This window comes from Silene latifolia, chromosome Y (genome assembly GCF_048544455.1).
Source record: "Silene latifolia isolate original U9 population chromosome Y, ASM4854445v1, whole genome shotgun sequence".
Taxonomy (NCBI): Eukaryota; Viridiplantae; Streptophyta; class Magnoliopsida; order Caryophyllales; family Caryophyllaceae; genus Silene; species Silene latifolia.
The window spans coordinates 317,823,572-317,846,676 of NC_133538.1; the positions used below are offsets into that span (position 1 = coordinate 317,823,572).

General features: G+C 39.4%; 2 protein-coding genes across 3 annotated transcripts; both read left to right on the top strand.

The window, feature by feature from the left end:
• The first annotated feature begins 905 nt into the window (after positions 1 to 905).
• Positions 906 to 15,118, top strand: LOC141633827 (uncharacterized). Of its 2 annotated transcripts, XR_012538577.1 has the most exons (3): positions 906 to 1,384; positions 3,493 to 3,562; positions 14,910 to 15,118. XR_012538577.1 is itself a non-coding variant. In XM_074446221.1 (2 exons), exon 2 carries the CDS (start codon positions 5,119 to 5,121, stop codon positions 5,779 to 5,781), a length of 663 nt encoding a protein of 220 aa, XP_074302322.1. In that variant the 5' UTR covers positions 906 to 1,384; positions 3,493 to 5,118; the 3' UTR covers positions 5,782 to 9,133. The 2 variants fall into 2 exon arrangements, 1 of the variants encoding a protein (XP_074302322.1); XM_074446221.1 differs by lacking the exon at positions 14,910 to 15,118 and having other exon boundaries at positions 3,493 to 9,133.
• Positions 15,119 to 16,079: 961 nt separating this feature from the next.
• LOC141631252 (protein FAR1-RELATED SEQUENCE 2-like) lies at positions 16,080 to 17,053 on the top strand. The gene is made up of 2 exons (XM_074443948.1): positions 16,080 to 16,527; positions 16,686 to 17,053. The coding sequence occupies exons 1-2, from the start codon at positions 16,080 to 16,082 to the stop codon at positions 17,051 to 17,053; spliced, it is 816 nt and encodes a 271-aa protein (XP_074300049.1).
• Positions 17,054 to 23,105: the final 6,052 nt, after the last annotated feature.

Sequence of the window (23,105 nt, forward strand, 5' to 3'; positions counted from 1 at the left end):
CATTGTCAAAATCGAATATTCGTATTTCATAAATTACTATAATGAATAAGTTTGCTACTAATCATAATTAGTATTTGGCGACTTGAAAGGCAAATGATTGAGCGGTGTTAGCGAGAGATCGTGATATGGGAGGGGTCGCAATGGGTGAGGAGTCTCATAAGATTATGCGAAGGGTTATGGGTCATGTATGGGGTGGGGCTGCGATGATGGTGAGGCTGGGGGTACGAGAGATAGAAGATGATGGAGGCAAGGTGAGGTAGGATAGTTGGAAGACGTAGGATATATATTCTTGGGGAGTGGTTAGTTGTGTAGGGGCTGTTGAGACATGGGTTAGGATGAAAGTCGTGGTCCGAGGTGCACGTTGGGTGCGGTCACCGCTATGGTGGATGGTCTGCAGGTGGATCTCGAGGTAGTTGGTAAGTGATAACGAACGTTGTTTCCAGAAGTTCAGACAATGTGGTGGGAGAGAAAATGGGAAAGAAGGTAAAGAATTTAGAGAAGAAACAAGTGGGATAATATGATTAAAAAAAAGCGTATAACAATGAGTAAAATTAATTGTATATTGTGTAAATAAACATGTTATGAAATTTACAATAATTTTATATTTACTTTTCGGATTTCACCGCTTATAAATTAAAAAGTCGAGAAAAAAATTTAAATAGAGTACTTCGAATAAAAGGATGCAACATAAACTTATCAAAAGTGTATAGGTAAACAAAGTTAAGTTTTCTAAAATTTAGTTATTCACTATATCAAAAAATACATAAGTTGGTACTTTTAATAATATTTTTCGTTACCACCCGTGCAGTGCACGGGTTCAAAAACTAGTATTACTGCTATACGGCTTGTTATTCTCTTTCATGTTAAAACTACACTTCCTTTTCCTATCCTAATTAAAACCCAATCTCTACCTTCTTTAACCAAGTCTTTACCTCATATACTCACCATCATCAAATCTCCAATCTTTACCTTCAACATAAAAATTCACACAATCAACAATGTGTTCTCCTGCCAAACTAACCCCACAATCCAAGTCATCATCTTCTGCCTCCCATTCCATTGTTCCATGCCCAAATCCATCAAACTCGAACTCGATTGTCAACTTGTCGTCGTCTGTTTCTCAACCATCCGTCTCATATACCACATGAGCTCCCTACACCGTCCTACCACAAAGACTCCTACTGCCAAAATCGTAAGTAACAACGGTCAATCGAGCAAGAGTCGTAATTGGAAGAGAAAGAGGGATCTTGGTAAAGATGTTGTCGCTGATGTGAATGATAGTGATTAGGAGAACGTTGTTGCGGAGGGAATGTGTGACGGAGTTGTGCCAAGGCTACGGTTCAAATAGAAGATGATTACCGTAACTAGAGACGGAATTGATAAGGTAAAATTAACCACTCTAGCTGGGATTATCAAATCTCCATGGATCATTACGGGTCAAAGTTAGGGTCATAGTATAGATCAGTCTAAAGGGTAGATAAGGTCCTCTCGGATCGCTAATCACCCTAGAATGCTTCTAGTGAGCTCTTGCAAATTATCAAGGCATTCTAATGTTTGCAACAGGATTAATCCTTACCAGACTTTCGATCTTAAGTCGGAATTTACCAATTCAAAAACATAATCATGGCCATTAATCAATTACTCTCTAATTAAATGTTGAAGTTAATGATAAAAGACAAAAAAAATTAACCCATCTAATAACCCCAAATTATTCATATATCCCTAATTCCTAATGAATAATTTAGCTACTAATGGTTGGGATGATGATAATAACAATAATGGTAATAACGAGCGAATTCATGATTTGAACATAATAAAATCAGTTAAGCATAGACCAGTTTTAATACCCTGTATTTTAAGGCAAGGTTAATGGTTAGTCAAACGGTGAAAATATTAAAATGTATTTTCAAAAGTTATTTAATTAAGTATATTAATTAGAGAATTATATTGTGAGATGGAAATAAAATAATAAAATAATGAATGAGTCGGAATGTCGAGTTTGGCGTGGAAGGTAACCGTGTATGGCTCGTGTAAGACTAATGGTACGATGATACTAATACAAAATAATACTACAATAATAATAATTATATTGAAATAAGGAAGTTTCCTTCCGCCTACCTTATTACTACTATAAAAGCAAGGAAAGACCCATCAATAGACCTTATTCAATTCACAAACACAATAATTCACCAATAAAGGCTCACTTGGCATGAGAATAATTATTAAGGGAGTAATAGAGCTTAAATGAACTAGAAAATGGAGAAAAGTGATGGAGGATGGAGATAGAAATGGAGGAAGATAATGTAATAGTTTATCCATAAAATGGGTAATAATTACCCACCTCCCCCCTCAAGTAATGCATTACCTCCATATGGAGGTAATAATTCCTCCCTCGCCACCTCTTTCCACCCTCCACAACCACCACAAACCACCAATCTCCTTCCATTTCTTTTTAGTTTAGCCTCTATTACTCCCTTAATAATTACTCTCATTCCAAGCGAGTTCTAAAAGAGAGAGAAGAGATCTAAAGGGAGAAAATAAGGAGATTCATCTTGTATCATCGCCTCAAGGTAAGAAACCGTCTCATAATATAACTCATGCATTATTATTTCATTAAACTCGTAAATTAAAAACCGTAGGACTAAGCCATGATCGTGATTGCTACCGTCACCTGACCGGACCCACCCTTGACCGATGATTGACCGACTTAGGGTTGGTTTATGGGGTGTTAGTTGGGGTTGTTGTCGGGTTATGCCATGAGGGAGAAGACGGGTTTTTAACCTTTGTTTGTACTCGCCTTGGACCTGGGTTTGGTTGTATGGCTTGCTGGTGGTTGGTCGACCATGGTGGTGGCAGTGGGGTAGTTAAAGGCGACACCTTACACGGTGTTTGTTGGAATTTAGCAATTATTAGGGGTTATGTGTAGTTGGTTGTAAAACCGTGTTTAGCTAGCCATGGGACCATTGTGTCTTGACCTTGACTTAACCTAGGATGGGTGGGTGCTGGTGGGAGCACCGTGAGTCAAGGGAGATCACGGTGGTGGCCGCTAGTGGTGCGCGGTAACAGGTTTAATGGATGTTGAGTGTTGTTGGTTGTTGTTTGTGTTGTGTTGTAGGGTGCTAGGGCATAGCCTTAATAGGTCGTGGGTGATGGCTAGGTTGGTGTTTGGGGTAGGATTAGGTGCAAGGTGGTGGAGGCTAACGGTGTGTGTGAGGGTGGTGGTTGTCGGGACTGTAACTACGTGTTGAGGGCTGTTTTGGTGGGGGTTTTGTTCAAACGGTGTAACACGGTTGAAACTGTGTATGGTTGGGGGGAAGTGTGCGGGTTTTGAACATGGTTTGAAACGGGAATTGGTTGGTAATTGGGATTTGTTAAGACGGGTTTTGTTATTAATTATACGGAAAGATGTAATTAAAGTAATTGAATTATAATTAGTTTAATTTATTTAAATGAATTGATTAAGTTAGTAATTATAAATATTATTCCTATTAGGTGACAGATTTACGGAGGAATACTTTTAGTTAATTAATTGGATTGCTTGCTTTGCTGGATTGCTGAAAAGGTAGGATATCTACTCAACTGTATTTCTCTATGCTTATATCGTCTATTTGGCATGCTTAACTGATTGGTTGCAGCCTTTGGTTGAGTTACTGGTATTGGAATGTTCTTAAAGCTATATTATCATTGTTGTGATCATTGGCATGGCATATGCATATTGGTATCAGTTATTGTGATTTAGGCCTAGGCTGGTGCTGCATTTGCAGACTTGTCGCTAGTGTCCTCAGATTTATTCTTGTTTAAGGCCCAGGCTGGTTCTGCAGGCTTGTCTCTAGTGTCCTCAGGTCTATCCTGGTTTGCTCAACGATGGTTGAGGGTTTTCCCGATCCAGGTATTGGCGGGATGAATGGGTGTCTCGGGTGACAAGTGCTGTTGTATTGCATTTGCATATCTTGCATATTTATTATTGTGTTATACCGTTGTTTATTTATCCTAATCAACTGTTTGGTTGACAGTGTATTCGTTAAACACCTGTAATGAACCAATTATTGGGGAGTAGATTGACTAACAGGTACTTGAGTTGACTTAGATGGGAGCGCGGGCAGGCGTGAGGTTGGACAGACACTTAGAAATCTAGATCACTTAGCTTGGACAACTACTTTTGTTATTTTGTTTAATTTAGTTTTCGTTGCAGATGTATTTAATTACTTTACAGTTATTAAGTTTGAAACAATGTAATAAAGGCCTTTAATCGCTAAATTTATTTAAAGTACTGTGGATTTGTTTATCTCTATAATCACTACCTCGAGAAACTGAGATGGTAACACTTACATTTATTTAGGAATGGCTCGTAAAGGCTCTTAAATAAATGGAGGTGTTACAAAGTGGTATCAGAGCCGACGTTCCTGAGGCCTAAAACAAATGAACCCAGTGAATTTAGGACGTGTCTAATAAAATGAACCTGGGTTGAAACTGTTAGGAGCCCTCTTAGGCTTGGGATGAGAAATGGGGCCTCCTCACACCAAAGTTCTGGCCCTTTCACTTTCGAACCGGTCACCTTGAGAGAAATTGAACGAGTGGGGTAGTTAGAAAGTATTTTATATCTTAATGGTCAATTGTTTGTCTTAAGATAGACATTTATAACATTGTTGCAGGATGCGGATTGAGGTAAGTAATATGTGGTGATGTTTGGCCTAGGGTCGTGTGATATATGGTCCTATTATTGGAATTTTTGTAAATTGGATAATCATATGTATCAAGTGGTGAATTGAATTATTGAATTGAGTTTATATATATAAGCATGCATATGTTAATATCATGAGTTAAGTAATTTACATGAATGGATGTTATGTGAAGTAAAAACATCATGTCTACTCATATGCGGTTTATGTGATCCCAAAACCATGATTAATTGTACAAATTAATGATAAAAGTGATAGATTTTCTTTTTACGGATGGTGTATGTCACGGGGCTAGGCCGTGGGGGCGAAAGGTTATGTTGGTCGTGGATAAAGTTACCGTGGTTGGCTGGTCTTAGGTTAGACCAGTCAACCACATGTTGTTTTGTTGCAGGGATAAAATTTAAAAATCTTATGCCTAAATTCCTAAGCAGAAGCTTATATGTTTCATTTTATTTCTTATATCAAAATCATGCCTCTAAAGAAATCTACATCTACACCTACCACTATGTCTCAAGAGGAGATTGATCGTCTGATTGCTATGAATGAAGCTTTGACTGCTGGAGTAAAGTCAAAGGGGTCAGCTCAGGATCCAGCTAAGCTGAGTGCTTCTATTGCGAGGCACAACCCGATGAACTATGACCAATTAGGTGAACCATCTTTACTGGGAGATTGGCACAGGGAGTTTCACAACCTTTTCGAGCTGCTAAAGTGTCATGCGGAGCTGCAAGTAGATCAAGTTGTTTACTATTTGAGAGGGAAAGCTGGTTTGTGGTGGACTCGTAACAAGGAGGCCATAAGGAAAGCTAGTGAGGGGAATAATTCTCCTTATGTGAAGTGGCCGGGATTCAAGAAGGTGATGAGAGTTGTATTTGTTCTAGAGCATATCAGGAGGAAGATGAGGGCAAAATTTGATTCCTTTAAGATAACCGATGAGATGACAGTAGAGACTTATTATAACAGGTTTATGGAGTTGTCAGAATATCTAGTTGATTTGAATATTAGTGAAGAGATATTGGCACTCAGATTTGAAAAGGGATTAACAACTATCAAGAAGAGGCTGGGAGCTGGTCAGCCAAGTAACATGGATGATATTTATCAGTGAGTTGGGCATGATGAGAGGATTGTAAATATGTTGAAGGAGGAGAAAAAGGAGAAGGGTGAGAAAAGGAAGGGTGATGTCGCGGGTGAAGGAGGAAGCAAGAAGCAGAATGTCAATTAATTTCATAACTTTTTCTCAAACAGTGCACCGGCGGGGCCCTATAGCCATGGCAGTGGAGGCCGTTCAGGGCCGAGTGGAACAGGTGGATTAGCTTGTTTTTGATGTGGAAGGATGGGTCATAAAAAGGTGGATTGCAGAGTTAATTTGTCTAATCATGGAGGAGGATATGGAAATGGGAATCAAGGTTGAGGTTACCGTACTCTTACATCAGGCTATGGGAATAATCAAAGATCAGGAGGTTGGAGCAATCAGAGAAATTTCAACAATTATTCTAATCATAATCGCTTCAACTAACAACAACCAAGGCAATGGGAGTGAAAAATTTCAAAACATAATGAACAGTGGAAATCATCAGTATGGGTTAGCATCAGCTAGCCAAAGAGGAGCTAAGAGTAATGAGAAATTATTTATTATGGGGAAAGAAGCTGCAGAGGAGGATGCTCATGTTGTGACGGGTACTTTTCTTGTTAATTCTGAGCCTACCATTGTTTTATTTGATTCGGGGTCTACCCACTCTTTTATTTCTAGTGAGCATGCTAGAACTTTAAAATTAGAAGTATTTGATGAGATAAAAGACTTAGTTGATATACCACCGGCGGATTCTATACCTTGTAATCGTCTTTATAAAGATGTGTGTCAATGTAACACCCCCATATACCGAGGAGCCTTAACAAGACCTCCCCTAGCATATAAAGGCGTTACCATCTCGGTTACCCGAGACAAGTAATGATCAAAAGTCGATAAAAGAACATTTATAAATATTACAAGTGATTAAACCAAAACTACTGATACAGAAAATACAACTCGACAATCTTAGGTGAACTATCCTTTGACGTAATTTGTGAAAGACCCAGCCCTGTCAAGACTCCAGCCAACTTCCAAGACATCACCTGAAAGACCGATTGCTCACCATAAGGGTTTACGGCAGACACAACATAAACAAACAAGAGACAAAACCACACAAGGTCAGTAACTGAAGCAACACATTAACAACCACAGACACTACACAAGTACACAAAACACATACACACCACATCTTCGATCAATCACCGTCACCGAGTGTCCACTGGACCAGCCCTGCCAGTGGGGGACCACAACCATTTCCACCTAAGCCTCGCTCATCATACTGAGCGATAACCCTGTCCCATTAATGTGCACATCCCCTCCCGTGGCGGGTTCCAGGAGGGCGAAACTAGGGAGTGAAGCCACTCCCGCAAGTGACCCCACTCAGCAAAGGGTGCACCTCGAGAACCATAGATAATCATTCACAATCAGCTGCACCCCAACAACAACAAACGAAATAACACAACACCAACCGATTACCATAATCAATCAACTACACTGACACTACAATCAACACAACAACCGACACACTAAACAACCAACAGAAACTGAGTAGGCAAACCTACCTTTAGCCAACCGCATCGATTCCTTGATCAATCACATGTCATTAACCAAGCAAGCAAAACCCCTATACAAACAGTACAAACACCTATTACTATCGCAACCACCCTACAAGAAACAACAACGACAAAGATGATAATGATGACATACCTACGCATCGCATATCGGCGTCAAGACCGCTACCCGACTCAAGCTACCCCCAAGGCAAAAGCATCCTCAAAGGCTCCTATGGAAGGAATTATGGTGAAGGAAATGAGGTAGGGCGACATCTAGGTCTAAAGGTAGGAGGCAGAAATGATTTGTGATTCTATCAAAACACGATTATAAACCCTCACTGAAAAGACGCTACTCGATCGAGTACCCAAGCTACTCGATTGAGTAGCCTCGACTAGATCGAGTACCACTCGTCCCAAGGTCTATCACAACAGGAGACACCGCTTGTACGAATTCCCAAAGGCTACAACACGCCTCTAAGGTCGGTCAACATCGGTCAACGGGTCCTTAAAAGGACGGGTATTACAGTCTTCCCCCCTTAGAAATAACTTCGTCCCCGAAGTTCGACTCATCCTCCCCCAAACTACACCATAAGAGACCAAGGTCGACACCACCGTTTACCCGAAACAGGTCAACAACTCTCTAGAAGTATTATCCCACTACGTATGTCCGTCAAACATCATCATCGTCAATTGTCCAACACACACCACACACTCAAGTCTCGAAGAACCACTACTTGAATTACCGAACCCACAACATGCACCAACTCGACCATCGCTTACGCTACTACACCGAATTATGCAGACATACCTGAACGCAATTACCAGACTATGCTATCACTGGCCAACAATTACCAACACAAAACATGCAACATAGCGGTCCTATCATAGATTCACAACAATGTATGATTCATAGCCGCACAACGCAAAACTACTGATAACAACCCCGCTGCTGCTCATGACATCATATTCTCATGATAACATAACGAATGATTACTGAAAATAAGGTATAACGACATGCCATTTTGTTCGACAATTATTCACACTCACTCAATTATACAATTCCCACAACAAAACTATTAAAATAATTATAAACTCATACTTTAAATGTAACAAGATACTATAAAACATCACAAACATACTGCAAAACTGTGATAATTACGGCATTTTTCCTTTGCGACATTACTCTTCTCCTCTAAAAAGGAACTTCGTCCCCGAAGTTCACCATCAAACGACTTTTTGCCCCTTAACCCGACACCTATTACATTTTATTGATATTACTCATAAACCATCACTAACATCGATTCATATACACACGGTATTTTACTAATGGACACTATGCGATCACAACCCATACAAACGTAAACCATTGGAATTACACACTACTTCACGGACACATACATATATAGATATATCTTGTGACAAACTAGCAGCTTCTCAATAACTTTATATAATACAACCATACGGAAGAAGTGAGAGTATTAGAAACTTATTATTCGACCAAACCACGACAGACGGTACGTGCATGAAGTTTACATGGTAACACAAATGCTACTAAGACTGCGTGAATTGCTCAAGTCTCTATCCACACATGACATCCGACACCACATAACCATTACTCATACGCTATAGATATGTACATATGCAAATATGAACTTAACCAACATCACTCGCATGCCAAGTTTCCGCAACAATATGTGTCATTGTCCCGTCACACCTATATCTCACAAATTTCACTTATAACTCAAGCACAAGTCAAAACGTGACTAATAATGAGACTAAAACATGCTACGAACCATCAACAACCATGATTACTATCGAAACATCCAAAAATAAAAGGATTCAAACAATTTAAATCTCGAAAAGTGGCTGTAACAATGACACTCGATCGAGTTGGTCAGGCACTCGATTGAGCTGGCCCTACTCGATCGAGTATCTTAGCTACTCTATCGAGTAGCCCGAGATCAGAATACCCCTCAAATAGACACACCTGCAGCTACTCGATCCAGTGAGGGGCACTCGATCGAGGTTCTATAGGTCAAGAATTGCCCTGAAGTCCAAACACAAGCTATATAATCACATAACTATGAGTCGGGATGATAACCTGGCCACAAATCCTGTAACGCAAGTCCAGAAATAAGCAAGTATGGCCTTATGGCCACCGATACAAACCAAGTTCGAAAGAAAAGTACCAACCGAAACAACTAACATCCATTATAACCTACAAACATAACAGAAAGAAACGGAGTATCACTCCTGCTGCTGCTGCTCGTCCATCACGGCATCCTCATCTCCACCACCACCCGAAGTGCCTGCTCCTGACGCACCTATACCCGCATCACCACAGGCTCCAGCATCTGGTCTCACGTACCAAGGGGTCAAACCACCATAAGGGTACGCCTGAGGCTCTCCCCAAGTAGACATGTCCACCCCATAAGAGTGGAAAACCCCGCTGCTGTACCCGACTCCCCTCCACCAAACCGGATGAGGTCCCGAGGTCCCAATACCCTGAACATACTCCATCTCATGCAAGTTCCGGATCGTCAAGGTATAGGACACTCTCTCGGCCAAGTAGCTCTCACGCATCTCCGGGGTATCAAAAGAACGGTAACCAGGAAACGGATACTGTGGTGGTACCGGCTGTGGTGGCTGAGTCTCAGCCACTCTCTCTCGCACTCGGCGTGGCCCTCTCCCCATCTTAGGTCGATCCTCCTCAGCTCTCACGTTTTCCCTCTTCCTCGGCTCAGGCATGACTCGGAGGATCTGCAGGTCGATGAAATACGTCTGCCTCGCAAGACACACAGCCTCCTCCTCCTCCTCCTCCTCGTCAGAATCGGTAGATATAACTGCTGCGGGTAAAGGCTCTGTCGGTGGGAGGTGCTAGGAGCTGGTATCTTTATCCAACTCATGCCCCACACCCTCCATGCTAAACTGCCTTACTCCAAGGTTCTCAACCATTTCAGGTCGAGGAAGTAAGCTCTGTCCAAGGTAGGCACCGTGGTGGCTAAAGGGGTGTAAGCCGGAGAAGCCTCAAAGGAAGTTAGCTTCTCAGCTAACCGTGTGGTAATGGCACCACAACTCAGGATCCTAGCGTCAAACGAGGCCATCAAAGCTAGACTGGCACACACTATGGCGGGAGCACTAAAGGTCACTCTCTCAGTCCGCTCGGGGTTAAGGTACGCCATCAGAAGCATCAACTCATGTGAGTTCAACTTACTCACATCCGATCTCTCGTACAGAAGACACGACAAAGCACGAAGAAAGATCTTCAAAGTGACATGTTGCACATCATTGATCAACATGTTACTAGCAGTGGGAGTTGATTTCCCGGTGATACAAGGTATAAGACTGCAAACCCTCACACTCGGTCGATATGTCACGAAGGGCTCCCTTGGCAGGCTTAGCCAAGCCAAGGTGAGAAGCAAACAAGTCCATGGTCAAGACAAAGCTGGTATTCATGAGACGGAACTCCACCGTTTGTTCCACCGGCTCGTATTTAAACGAGCTCGTGAACTCGAGGGTCACAAAGGCATACGAATGATTTCGTAGGTGATATAGTCCGGTCAACCCCAAGGTCTCAAAGATGTGTCTGACATCAGTCTCAATACCCAGATCAGCCAAAAGGGTCGTGTCAATGCAGCGGGTTGATCTCATCTTACGAGACTGTAAAGCCACAAACCTTTTTCTTTGTGTGAAATCAACAAATACCACAGACGGGTACTCAGGTACAGCCGGGACTACCGGTCCACTCCCCTCCCCAATTTCGGGCTCAGAAGCCCTACCCCTCTTACTCTGTCTGGTCCTTACTGTCAGTCTCGGCATCTGTTTCAGCATACAATTTAAATATACCACCACATATACACTAAAACATACAAAAGCATACATGTTTGATCATAAAATAATCATCTAAGTACACACTATCACCAACAATCCAAAAATTACGAGTAAAATTCTCAATTCTTTGAAATCAGACGGTCTCTACAGCTTTAAAAATTTTGACATATTTAGCATGAATTAACTTAACCACTACTACTTTTAGGACTCCAACCTTCAAAACATCTTCACATGCAACCCAATTTCACAATAACATGAGACGAATTTCAGTTTGGGGCATTTTTAAGATGGAGTTTTTTTGACAAATGTTTGAGTGAAAATCGCAAAAATCAACCCTAAACATGACATATATAACATATACTACTCAATTTTCATCCTTCTACATACCATAGACAACCAAAAATCAATTCAATTTCTCAAACCCTAGAAATTTCGAGTCACATAACCCCCATTTTGATTCGATTTTTGCATAACTAACATCAATAATCAGCAAATTGAAGCAATTAGATCATATTACAACAATTACAAGCAAGATTTTATGCATATAGACCGGATTTCTCAACAAGCTTCAACTCTTATACATGCTTTTAATCAATTAAAACATAAAAAGAAGATGAATATTGTTAGCTTGATGAATTAGCAAGTAAAAAGGACAGATTAAGCAAGAGAAGCACCAAAAATCAAGCACCAAAATTACAAGAACAAGAGAACTTTGAGAGATATTAAGAATGTTAGGGTTTTTGGATGAATGAAGAATAAGAAAGAAAGAATTAGAGAAAAGAGTATAAAGATCCCGTGTTTCAGCGGTACTGTAGCAACTTACTCGATCGAGTAAGCAGGTTACTCGATCGAGTGGCCTCCACTCGATCGAGTTGGAGTTGCTCGATCGAGTTTTTCGTTGGCAGATCCAACTTTTCGATCTCATAACTCCTAAACTAGATCGAATGGGGTATACTCGGTAGGCACTCATACTCGGTCAAGGAAGGCTAGGTACATGATCGGAAATTATGAGCTTAACTAAAGGTTCCTGCAAAACAGCAACGCGTGTCGATTCTAAAATAAATTCGGAAATCGTCACAGATTATTATACTTATTCACAACGTATTAGTACTACACAAGTACAACGTATCAATTCTAACAAATATATTACTTCGTTCAACTCTCTCATTTCATTCTATAACAACCATTACGCAACCAAATGACTAAACTTTTAGCTTTGTCATGCATACTTTCAACACGTTTCTTTTACTCCTAATCATACAATTGTGACTACAACAAAATAACTTCTAATCATGCATTTGTAACTTCGACAATACAACTACTAATCATATCACTCTAAACATTAATCTAACATTTAACCTTTCTTTATCATCCACATTTACTAACAATTTAACCATGTCACAACAATTATCAACTAGCTTACTCAACTTAATTATGCCATATCACGGAAGCATTCAACCATTCATCTATCACATTTACCAAATTCTATTTTGATAACCATTACAACACATTCAAAACTTACTAATTATCATTATTACCACACACAAGACTCGCAAGTTCTTTAGATCAACCACTAATACTAACTATTTGGGAAAACATTACCATCACCACATCATACCCACTATCACGTACTATAAACGCTTCATCACTTCCACTACTTTCATACACATCTCTACCGAACCATATACTTTCACCATTTCCATCACCATCACACATACTAGCATCAACATAGACTTCAGCACAAACATTTCTAGCATAACCATTACACACATTAGGCACATACTTTCCGACTTGACATTCCCATACCCGGTGACTGGCTTAAGCATAATGGGGCCATGATTTTGAAATGAGGGCGCCTACTCACCCAAAATCTAGCATCAGCTGGGGCTCCTAATACACATACACCAGGTTCATTTTATTAGACCCACTACGTTCATTAGGCTCATTTGTTATAGGTTCCAAAATCGTCGCTCTCATACCACTTTGTAACACCCCCATATACCGAGGAGCCTTAACAAGACCTCCCCTAGCATATAAAGGCGTTACCATCTCGGTTACCCGAGGCAAGTAATGATCAAAAGTCGATAAAAGAACATTTATAAATATTACAAGTGATTAAACCAAAACTACTGATACAGAAATTACAACTCGACAGTCTTAGGTGAACTATCCTTTGACGTAACTTGTGAAAGACCCAGCCCTGTCAAGACTCCAACCAACTTCCAAGACATCACCTGAAAGACCGACTGCTCACCATAAGGGATCACGGCACACACAACAGAAACAAACAAGAGACAAAACAACACAAGGTCAGTAACTGAGGCAACACATCAAAAACCACAAACACTACACAAGTACACAAAACACATACACACCACATCTTCGATCAATCACCGTCACCGACTGACCACTGGACCAGCCCTGTCAGTGGGGGACCGCAGCCGTTCCCACCTAAGACCCGCTCACCATACATAGCGATAACCCTGTCCAATTGATGTGCACATCCCCTCCCGTGGCGGGTTCCACGGAGGGCGAAACTAGGGCGTGAAGCCACTCCCGCAAGTGACCCCACTCAGCCGAGGACGCACCTCGAGAACCCTAGATAATCATTCACAGTGAGCTGCACCCCAACAACAACAAACGAAACAACACAACACCAACCGATTACCATAATAAATCAACCACACTGACACAACAACCGACACACTAAATAACCAACAGAAACTGAGTAGGCGAACCTACCTTTAGCCAACCGCAGCGATTCCTTGATCAATCACATGACATCAACCTAGCAAGCAAAACCCCTATACAAACAGTACAAACACCTATTACTATCGCTACCACCCTACAAGAAACAACAACGACAAAGATGATGATGATGATGACATACCTACGCATTGCATATCGGCGTCAAGACCGCTACCCGACTCAAGCAACCTACCCCCAAGGCACAAGTATCCTCAAAGGCTCCCATGGAAGGAATTATGGTGAAGGAAATGAGGTAAGGCGACATCTAGGTCTAAAGGAAGGTTGCGGAAATGATTTGCGATTCTATAAAAACACGATTATAAACTCTCACTGAAAATACGCTACCCGATCGTGTAACCAACTCACTCGATCGAGTGGCCCCTACTCGATCTAGTGGCCCCTACTCGATCGAGTACCCAAGCTACTCGATCGAGTAGCCTCGACTAGATCGAGTACCACTTGTCCCAAGGTCTATCACAACACGAGACACCACTTATATGAATTCCCAAAGGCTACAACACGCCTCTAAGGTTGGTCAACGCCGGTCAACGGGTCCCTAAAAGGACGTGTATTACAGTCAAAATTGGGGAAATTGTCTTTCTTACCAACTTGATTAAGTTTCCCTTGGGAGATTTTGAGGTAATCTTAGAAATGGATTGGTTGGGTAAATATAAAGCTTTTATAGACTGTCATCAAAAGAAGGTCACCTTGAGTGGACCTAAGGGAGTAAAAGTGTCTTATAAGGGATTTGTGGTTAAACCTAAAATAAAACTTATTTCAACAATTACCTAAAAATCTTATCTCTGGTGTCCAGAGCTGTATCCTGGTTTGCTCAACAACGGTTGAGGGTTTTCCCCGAGCCAGGGATTGGCGGAATGAATGGGTGTCTTGGGTGATAAGCGATGTTATATTGCATTTGCATATCTTGCATATTTATTATTGTATTGTACCATTGTTTATATATCCTACTCAACCGTTTGGTTGACAGTGTATTTGTTAAACACCTGTGATTAACCAATTATTGGGAAACAGATTGACTGACTGGTACTTGAGTTGGCTTAGATGGGAGCACGGGCAAGCGTGAGGCTGGACGGCCACTTAGAAGTCTAGATCACTTAGCTTGGACAATTACTTTTGTTACTTTGTTTAATTTAGTTTCCGCTGCAGATGTATTTAATTATTTACAGTTATTAAGTTTAGAACAATGTAATAAAAGCCTTTACTCGCTAAATTTATTTAAAGTACTGTGGATTCGTTTATCTTTGTAATCACTACCTCAGGAAACTAAGATGGTAACACTTACATTTATCTAGGAATGCCTAGTAAAGGCTCTTAAATAAGAGGCCTGTAAAATGTCGTCAACGTTTTATAACAAATCATCGACGCTTTTCATAAAAAAGACGCCTCCTACCCTTCCTCTCCCTCTCTCTACCCTATTTTCTCCCAAACAAACAACACTTAAAAAAAATCGTTGTTCTAACAATTGAAGAACTACACGAGCAATCCACATCAACCAAACAACGATTCAATGTCAAACAACGAGCAATCCACATCAAACAATAACAACGATTATGAGGTAAGTAATTACACAATCTATTTTCATTTCAATCAAATTAGTATGATTATTGAATTACATGTTAAGTTGATATGAATCCAATTAGTATATATATTGAAATACATGTTAAGTCTTCATAGAAATAGTATATTGAATTACCTTGTGAATAGAATTAGGATGAATGGAACACAACACATCCAATAGCCATCGAAAATCTTTGTTTGTCGTCAATTGGGACGTGTACATTCATTGTCCCTCATGGACAGGGACGTGAACAATCAACGTCTGTCCTGGACAGGGACAATGAATGTCTACGTCCATTATGGAAGGGGACGATGAATTTCTACGTCCTCCATGGGCAGACGTTGAATTTCAACGTCCAGTGTGGGTTGGGACGTGCACTGTTCACGTCCATTGTGGGGAGGGACGTGTACTATTCACGTCTGTCCTGGTGATGGACGTGAATATTCATTGTCCGCTCATGGTTCGGACTATTAAATTGGATTTTCATCATTTTATTTAGTTTTTTTTCGTAAATTTAAGTCGTTATACATATTTTAGCATCTAATCATTATTAATTTTGCGTGTTAACTGATTCATTTGAGGTGTTTGGTGTAAACGGTGTTAATTACAACCACCTATTTGAGATGGTAACATGTTTTGCGAGTCGAGATGAGGCGTTTTACGGGGCTCAGAAAATAGCTTTTGATAACGGGTTTGCCTTAGTAAAAGCATTAAATGGGTCCAAAAATCGTAAACAACCCGAGTTGCAAGGCTCATACTTTCGTTGTTCAAAGTACGGCCGAACCAGAAAGAAGATCGATCCCGATATTCCCGAGAAGCCTAAGAAGAAAGGGACATCTAAGTGTGAGTGTTTGTTTCGCGTTCGAGCCGTGGAGAACCGGGCTAATGATATAAATGGGAAGGAGTTGATTGTTTGGAACATTTTGACCTCGGAGGAAGGTGGATATCACAACCACCAAGTAGCAAAGTACAAAGATGGTGATAGGCATTTTGCGGGTTTGGATGCCGAAGAGAAAGAGTTCGTGACGCAACAAGTCCGGGCATCGATTCCCCCGAGAGATATTAAAAATGGTCTTCATCAAAGAACTCCTGATAAAACCCAACCTACAAGCGCCCAATTTATATCGAGGCAAACAAGGTTCGGCGTGAAATTAGAGGAACACGGAATACCGCTCAAAAAATGTTGGCTCTAGCCGTTGCTGCTAAGTATGTGAAATGACACAAATCAGATCCCGAGACAAAGGAGCTCAGTCATGTTTTTATGGCTCATCCAGAAGCCGTTAAACTCTTCCGTGCTAATCCGCATGCGGTTCTTATTGACTCGACGTACACGACCAATGTTTACAAAATTGCTCTTAGTGAGGTTGTTGGTGTAACACCGTGTGGGTCTTCCTTCTTAATTGTTGCGGTGCTCCTTCCGTCAGAGTCAGAAAACGATTATGGGTGGATGTTGATGAGATTAGGGGAGCTACTCAGTTGTACGGGTTCATCTATTCCTGCCTTTGTCACTGATCGGGAGATGAGTTTGATCGCCGCTTTTGAGTTCCTTTATCCGAGCACTCCTCACCTTTTGTGTGCTGTGTCGTTGGCACATTAACCGTGCTATGGAGGAACAAGCACTCTCAATGGAGAAATTGATGTGGTACAAAGATATCATAATGCACAGTAAAGAAAGCGGTTGGTACCGCGTGATCAATGCATCCACCATTGATAAGTTTAGGAGCGCTTGGGAATCTTTTAGTGAAAAGTGGGAAGGGTTGGCGATTTATGTGATCAATATATGGGGTAAATACAGGAAGAAGTTCGTGAGCTGCTATACAAACCAATACTTACATCTTGGAAACACGGCCACTTCCCGGGTCGGGTCCTCCCATTCACTTTTAAAAGCTTGGTTGAAGAGTGCTAACCTAAACCTTGACACTATGTGGTCCCGTATTCATTCCATGCTTGAAGCGCAACACTCGAAGATTAGATATGAGCTAGAGGTTTCGAGGAGTAGGCCGCGAAATGGAGATCCTGTATTTTCATTGTTGCAAGGAAATGTGTCTATCAATGCCATTGAGATAATGGAAGAAGAGATTAAGAGAGGGATAAAGCTCGGGAATGTGTTGGAAGACCATTGTGGATGTGTGCTAAGGGTTACTCATGGGTTACCTTGTGCTTGTACATTGATCCATTTGCAAAGAACGGGTAAGAGGGTCCATTTTGAAGATGTTCACGCTTATTGGAGGACCTTGGGGTACGATAATGTCCAAACAATACCCAAGACCGATAATGATGAGTTGGAGGAGCTTATTGCGGAAGCTAGAGTTAGTGACCCGGCTAAGAAACGGGTAATCATTGAGAAAATGCGAGATGGTCATCACCCGGAAGACGAGGAAATTTTACCACCTCCTGTTAGAGAAAACCCCAAAGGGAGACCGAGGGGTTCTACTACTCGGAACAAGTCGGGATTTGAGCATGCAAAGAGGAAGGATGCGAAAGTTTCTACTCCTGCGACGACATTTGTTCAACATACGATGGGTGATTTTGATCAATGACCGGTTAGTGAACCGTTGGAGTCCGGCTACACTAAGGGACTTTTGTCAAATTGGACAAAAAAGTATGCGGTCCCTGAAGATGTACGGGATTTCTTTGATGGTTGGGTAGATGTCGGTAATGATGGTCATTGTGGTTATCGGGTAGTCTCGCATGCTGCGCGAGGTCGGTAAAGTGACCATTTAGTCATGAGAGATTGGTGTATTAGGGAGATTAAGGCATACGAGGTCTATAAGGAATTTTTTTATGATAGTTGTGCGTTGCCTACAGGTTTGACCAGATACCACGAGACATTGAGACGGATCAAGTTTACCGGCAGTGGAGGATGTGGGAGTCACCATTGGATGTACGGGGAATATTTGTTTGTCTTTGCATCGTTGTTTAACTGGACTATTTGTGTCATCACCCAATATAAAGTTGGAGAATCTCGTAGTTGGCAATGTAGCACATACTTACCCCTAAGGCCCACAACCCAAGTGTCGAGGCCATACGGTGTTTTATGGATCGTAAATTACCATCTCCATTGGATGAGATTGCATTGTCGAGTACCATCGAGAGATGCACCGATGCCACCGATCGATCCTTTCTGGCTAGGGTCACGAGACCCTTCGGTTGCACCATATGCTGATTTGTACAAGACAAACATCTAGAAATGGCATACGTTGATGGGAACTACACCTAAAGTTTTTGGCAAAAGACGGCGTTCCACACCGACCAACCTCGGCTCTGAAGAACGGCTCCTTCTCCTCCACCAATCTCCGCATATTGCCACTTCCTGTCCACGGTAGGCTGTCTATAGATCTGTGAGAAATGATGACTAATAGCTCGGGATAACTCGGGCTCCTCGGTGAAAGGGAGTGAGCGAAACTGAGTACGGCATGTAGGGTGGTAGAAGTGTGTGTTGGAGTATGTGTCCTCGACAAGAATGCGTTCACGCGTTTAAATCTCATGATGAGAAAACATGAGGGAAAGTTATACTTTATGGTCAACTGATCCACATTTATCGGTAATGGTTGGCTGACTAGAGTTTGACATTACTGTCGTGTGACGGTGGTGATCAGTTGATCCCTTAAGGTCATACCTTTAGCGTAACACTCTCAATCGATAAATTAATTAATTGTATGATGATACGAGTTAATTAATCCTTTTATTTAGATGATGTCTTTATTGTTTATGAGACAATTATTATTAGAATGAATAATGTATTATAATTACAAGATGTTGTGAATTATAATTAAATGGTCCATTTTAAGTATATTAAGTCATATATTGTTATTTATGTCATTGCAAGTGATTTATTTTATGTAATGATTTTAATATGTTAAAAATGCATTACATGAACATATGTCTAATAACATGTCACATATGTCACATCTACAATTGACAAAATAACAAAGTTAAAATGGAACACCATTTTATAAATGGAGAACCGGTTTCTCTATATAGTGGGAGACAATATTGCTTTTGTCTTAATTGTTTAAGACAACCTAATTATGATTAGGTTTAGGCATACAAACCTATTTTTCCTTGTGAAGAACAATTTGTAGAAATTAGAAGCATGCATTGGCCTTGGGTAAACCAAGGTACCGGCACCCCTCTCTCCCCCTTCACCTTATGAGAATTGTTTTCACAATTTTATTCATTCTAATCAAAAACATTTTATTTTGGTTCTCTAACATGATTTTTGAGAGAGAAAGAAAAATAAAAACATCATTCTAAAATACTAATATTAAGATCTAATTACTAGTAGTAGTAATAATTTATATTAGTAAAATTTAAAGGAACATCTACTAATTTCTAGTAATAAAATTAGTAAATGTATTGAGAGAGATTACCTTGGTACAATCCTTGGGGAGAGATTCTACAATTGAATCTTGTTCATCCATAAGGAAAGCTCAAGAACTAGGTAAGGTAGGTGACCTTACTAGTGCCCATATTGCCGAAACATCAAATGTAAGGAACTGTTTTTCTTTACTCATGTAATTGTTTTGCATGCATAAGATCTTGAATTAATTTTATGACTAAATTAATTATTCACATATTAAATATGTAAATAAATGAGATTAATGAATCCCTTCAAGTGGTATCAGAGCAAGATTTGTTGTATGCAAAATCGGGATTGTTTTTCCGAGTTACTTAGTTAACAAATAAAACTTGTTATGTAGGATTTATGAAGATAAATGCCACGAAAATTTTGCATGATAAATATTCTGGTCCAAAATTGACTTTAGGTCATTTTTGAAGATTTATGGTATTTTGTTGCTCTTTAATATGTTTTTGGTATTTTTATTACATTTTATTGATTAAAATGTCTCTTAAATTACTAAAATTAGTTAAACTTCGATTCTGCCCATGAAATTTTTATATGATGTCACATGTTATATTTACACATTTTATGTAAATTTTCAAATGAAATAGTTTTATTATGCATTATTTATGATTTTTAGATGTAAAAATCACATAAATAGTGACTATTTTAGCCAAAAATAGCTAAAGTAAATTTTATGGCTTGAAATTTTTTTCTAATGTTGTATATGTGATATGATCATCAGACCTAAAGTTTCATGTCAAATTTCGTTTAATTTGGATGGTTATTAATTTTTATGTGATATAAATTAATAAATAGCAACTTTAATAGTCATAATTGTAAATTCGAATTGTGAGCTTAAAAATTTATCATTTCCAGGTTCTAGAAACTTTTTAAGAATTTTCAAAAATTTTAATTTTGATTTATAGCATATTTTTATAATTAATTTGGAATTAATGGGTTAAAAGTTATGTTTAATATGATTTATTTGTGAAATAAATTGAAATAATCTAAAGACAAATTTTTATTAAAATATTGGGATGTTGAGAATTTTCCAGAATATACAAAATTATGATTTTAATTTTTCCAATTTTTATGACTTTTTGGGAATTATTTCCTTATTATTATGAATGATAGTGATTAAAGAGCAATTATATAATATCAAGTTGAATTTTTGTCAAATGTTTTGTGAAGACTAAATTTTAAGTCCTAAGAAGGTTCAGGTAATTAACTTGGACATAGATTTGATTTATGTAATATTGTGTGATTTTAAAAGGTTAAGTGTCACACTAATCCACAAAACCGGAACGAATGTACGATATTAGCTTAAATAAGGTGATTTAGCACATCACATGACATGTTACACATATATATTAATGCTGCATTTTTGGTATGATTGTCATATTTTATTTTATATAATTTTGAATTATGTAATTTGTACTTAGTATGGCCTTAGTTTTTAATTGGTATTTCCCGAAATGAATGGGGATATCAATTCGGTTGTAATTAATGTGATCTCGTATGACTTTTATTTTATTTAGTTTAGTTTTTTTTTATATTGTATAAAGTAGAAAAGCTATGTAATTTATTTATTCCGGAGTTCCTTGAAGACGGTGCCATTTGAAAAGGTGGTCCGACAAAGACGGTGTTACCTTGAAGTGCGTGCAAAATGAAGTTCAAGGGACCAAAGGAGTTGGTTTCCGAATTTATAAATAGTTTATTTGATTTACTATTTTAGGAAGGCCATACTAGGATTTTATCTTTATGCTTTGCATTTGTTTTATATGTTTGCATGCATAGCCAAATCGCCATAACTTCACATGCATATTTTTTTATCGAGTCATCGACCGTGTCAATTATAATTATCGTAGTTCACCGCTTTAGTTCACTTAAAAAGTGATAGATAATAAATTGACAAAGACCTCTCACTAAATAATAATTGAGAATTAGCCTTACCAAATAGTAGAAACCATGAGTCCCAATATCATGAGGAAGTAGGCTCGGCTCACCAGGGTGCTAAACTTGTTACGTTGGGTAAGTGGGTAGTAAAATATTATTACATCGAAATTTGGATTGAGCTCAACGGAAGTATTGGTGACCGTAGTCACATGTGTTCCGGGCTAAAGATAAATATTAGAGTAATTTTATCGATCGAGAGTTCTAGAAGTAGAATCGATTAAAGAGTTAGTCCACCGAGTTATATTGATAAGGGATGAATCGGCTCACCGTGCCCGAGGTAATATGAATTTGGATCTCGGGATCATTTATAATAGTTGGGTGGAGGTCACTATATAAATGTTTAAAACTTTTTTAAAATGTTTGCAAATATGATTAAAATGACAAATGTTAATATTTCCTTTACCTCCATGTTTGTAGTTTATAAATCGCAATGGATTCTACCAAAGCAACAAGACCTATTACTATTGAGTCTTGTCATAACTTATTTGACGATATTTGCTCCAACAACAATTTCAATACAACTAGAGAGCTTCATTTTGGGATCGGTTCCGATGGAAACCTTAATTTCGTTACTTCCTTCATTCCACCTACTATGACTAGATCTTTTGTGAATGTGTATCGGGAAGACCATCTCACTAAATCTATGGGATACTTATCTTTGGAAGAAAGGGATATCGAAACTAGTGGGAGTCCTAGCAAGCAAGCTCTTGCCACTAAAGGAAAATGGTTCAAAAGGAAAGGAAAGAAAGGTAGAAAATTCAACAATGGAAACAAGATGGCTAGTGGGACTACCAAAGGAGCCAAAGTTGATGATGAATGCCATTATTGTCATGGCATGGGACAGTGGATGAGGAATTGCCCCATATATTTGGGATGGACTTGTTATTCCACTTGGTAAAATTCCTTCTAAAATTTATGTTATTGATGTAAATTTTACTTCCACCACAACGTGGGTTAAGATACCGGTTGCGGTTCTCACCTTTGTAATCATTTACAGGGGCTAAGAAACATGGAAAAGCTGAGTATGGGCGATTTGGATCTCCAACTTGGGAATGGAGCTAGAGTAGCGGCCACCTCCAAGGGAACTTATGTACTTGTTTTGGAAAATGGATTTGAGTTGTATTTGCATAATTGCTTTTATGTACCTTCTCTTTCTAAGAACATTATTTCAATTGTTATGTTAGACATATAGGGTTTTAATTTTGCCATTAAAAACAATTGTTGTATTATTACTAGAAATGAGTTGGTTATAGGCCGAGGCTCTTCTATTAATGGCATTTATGTTCTAGAAACTTCAAATCCAAGTAAAGACATCTATAACATAGAATCCAAGAGACTCAAATCA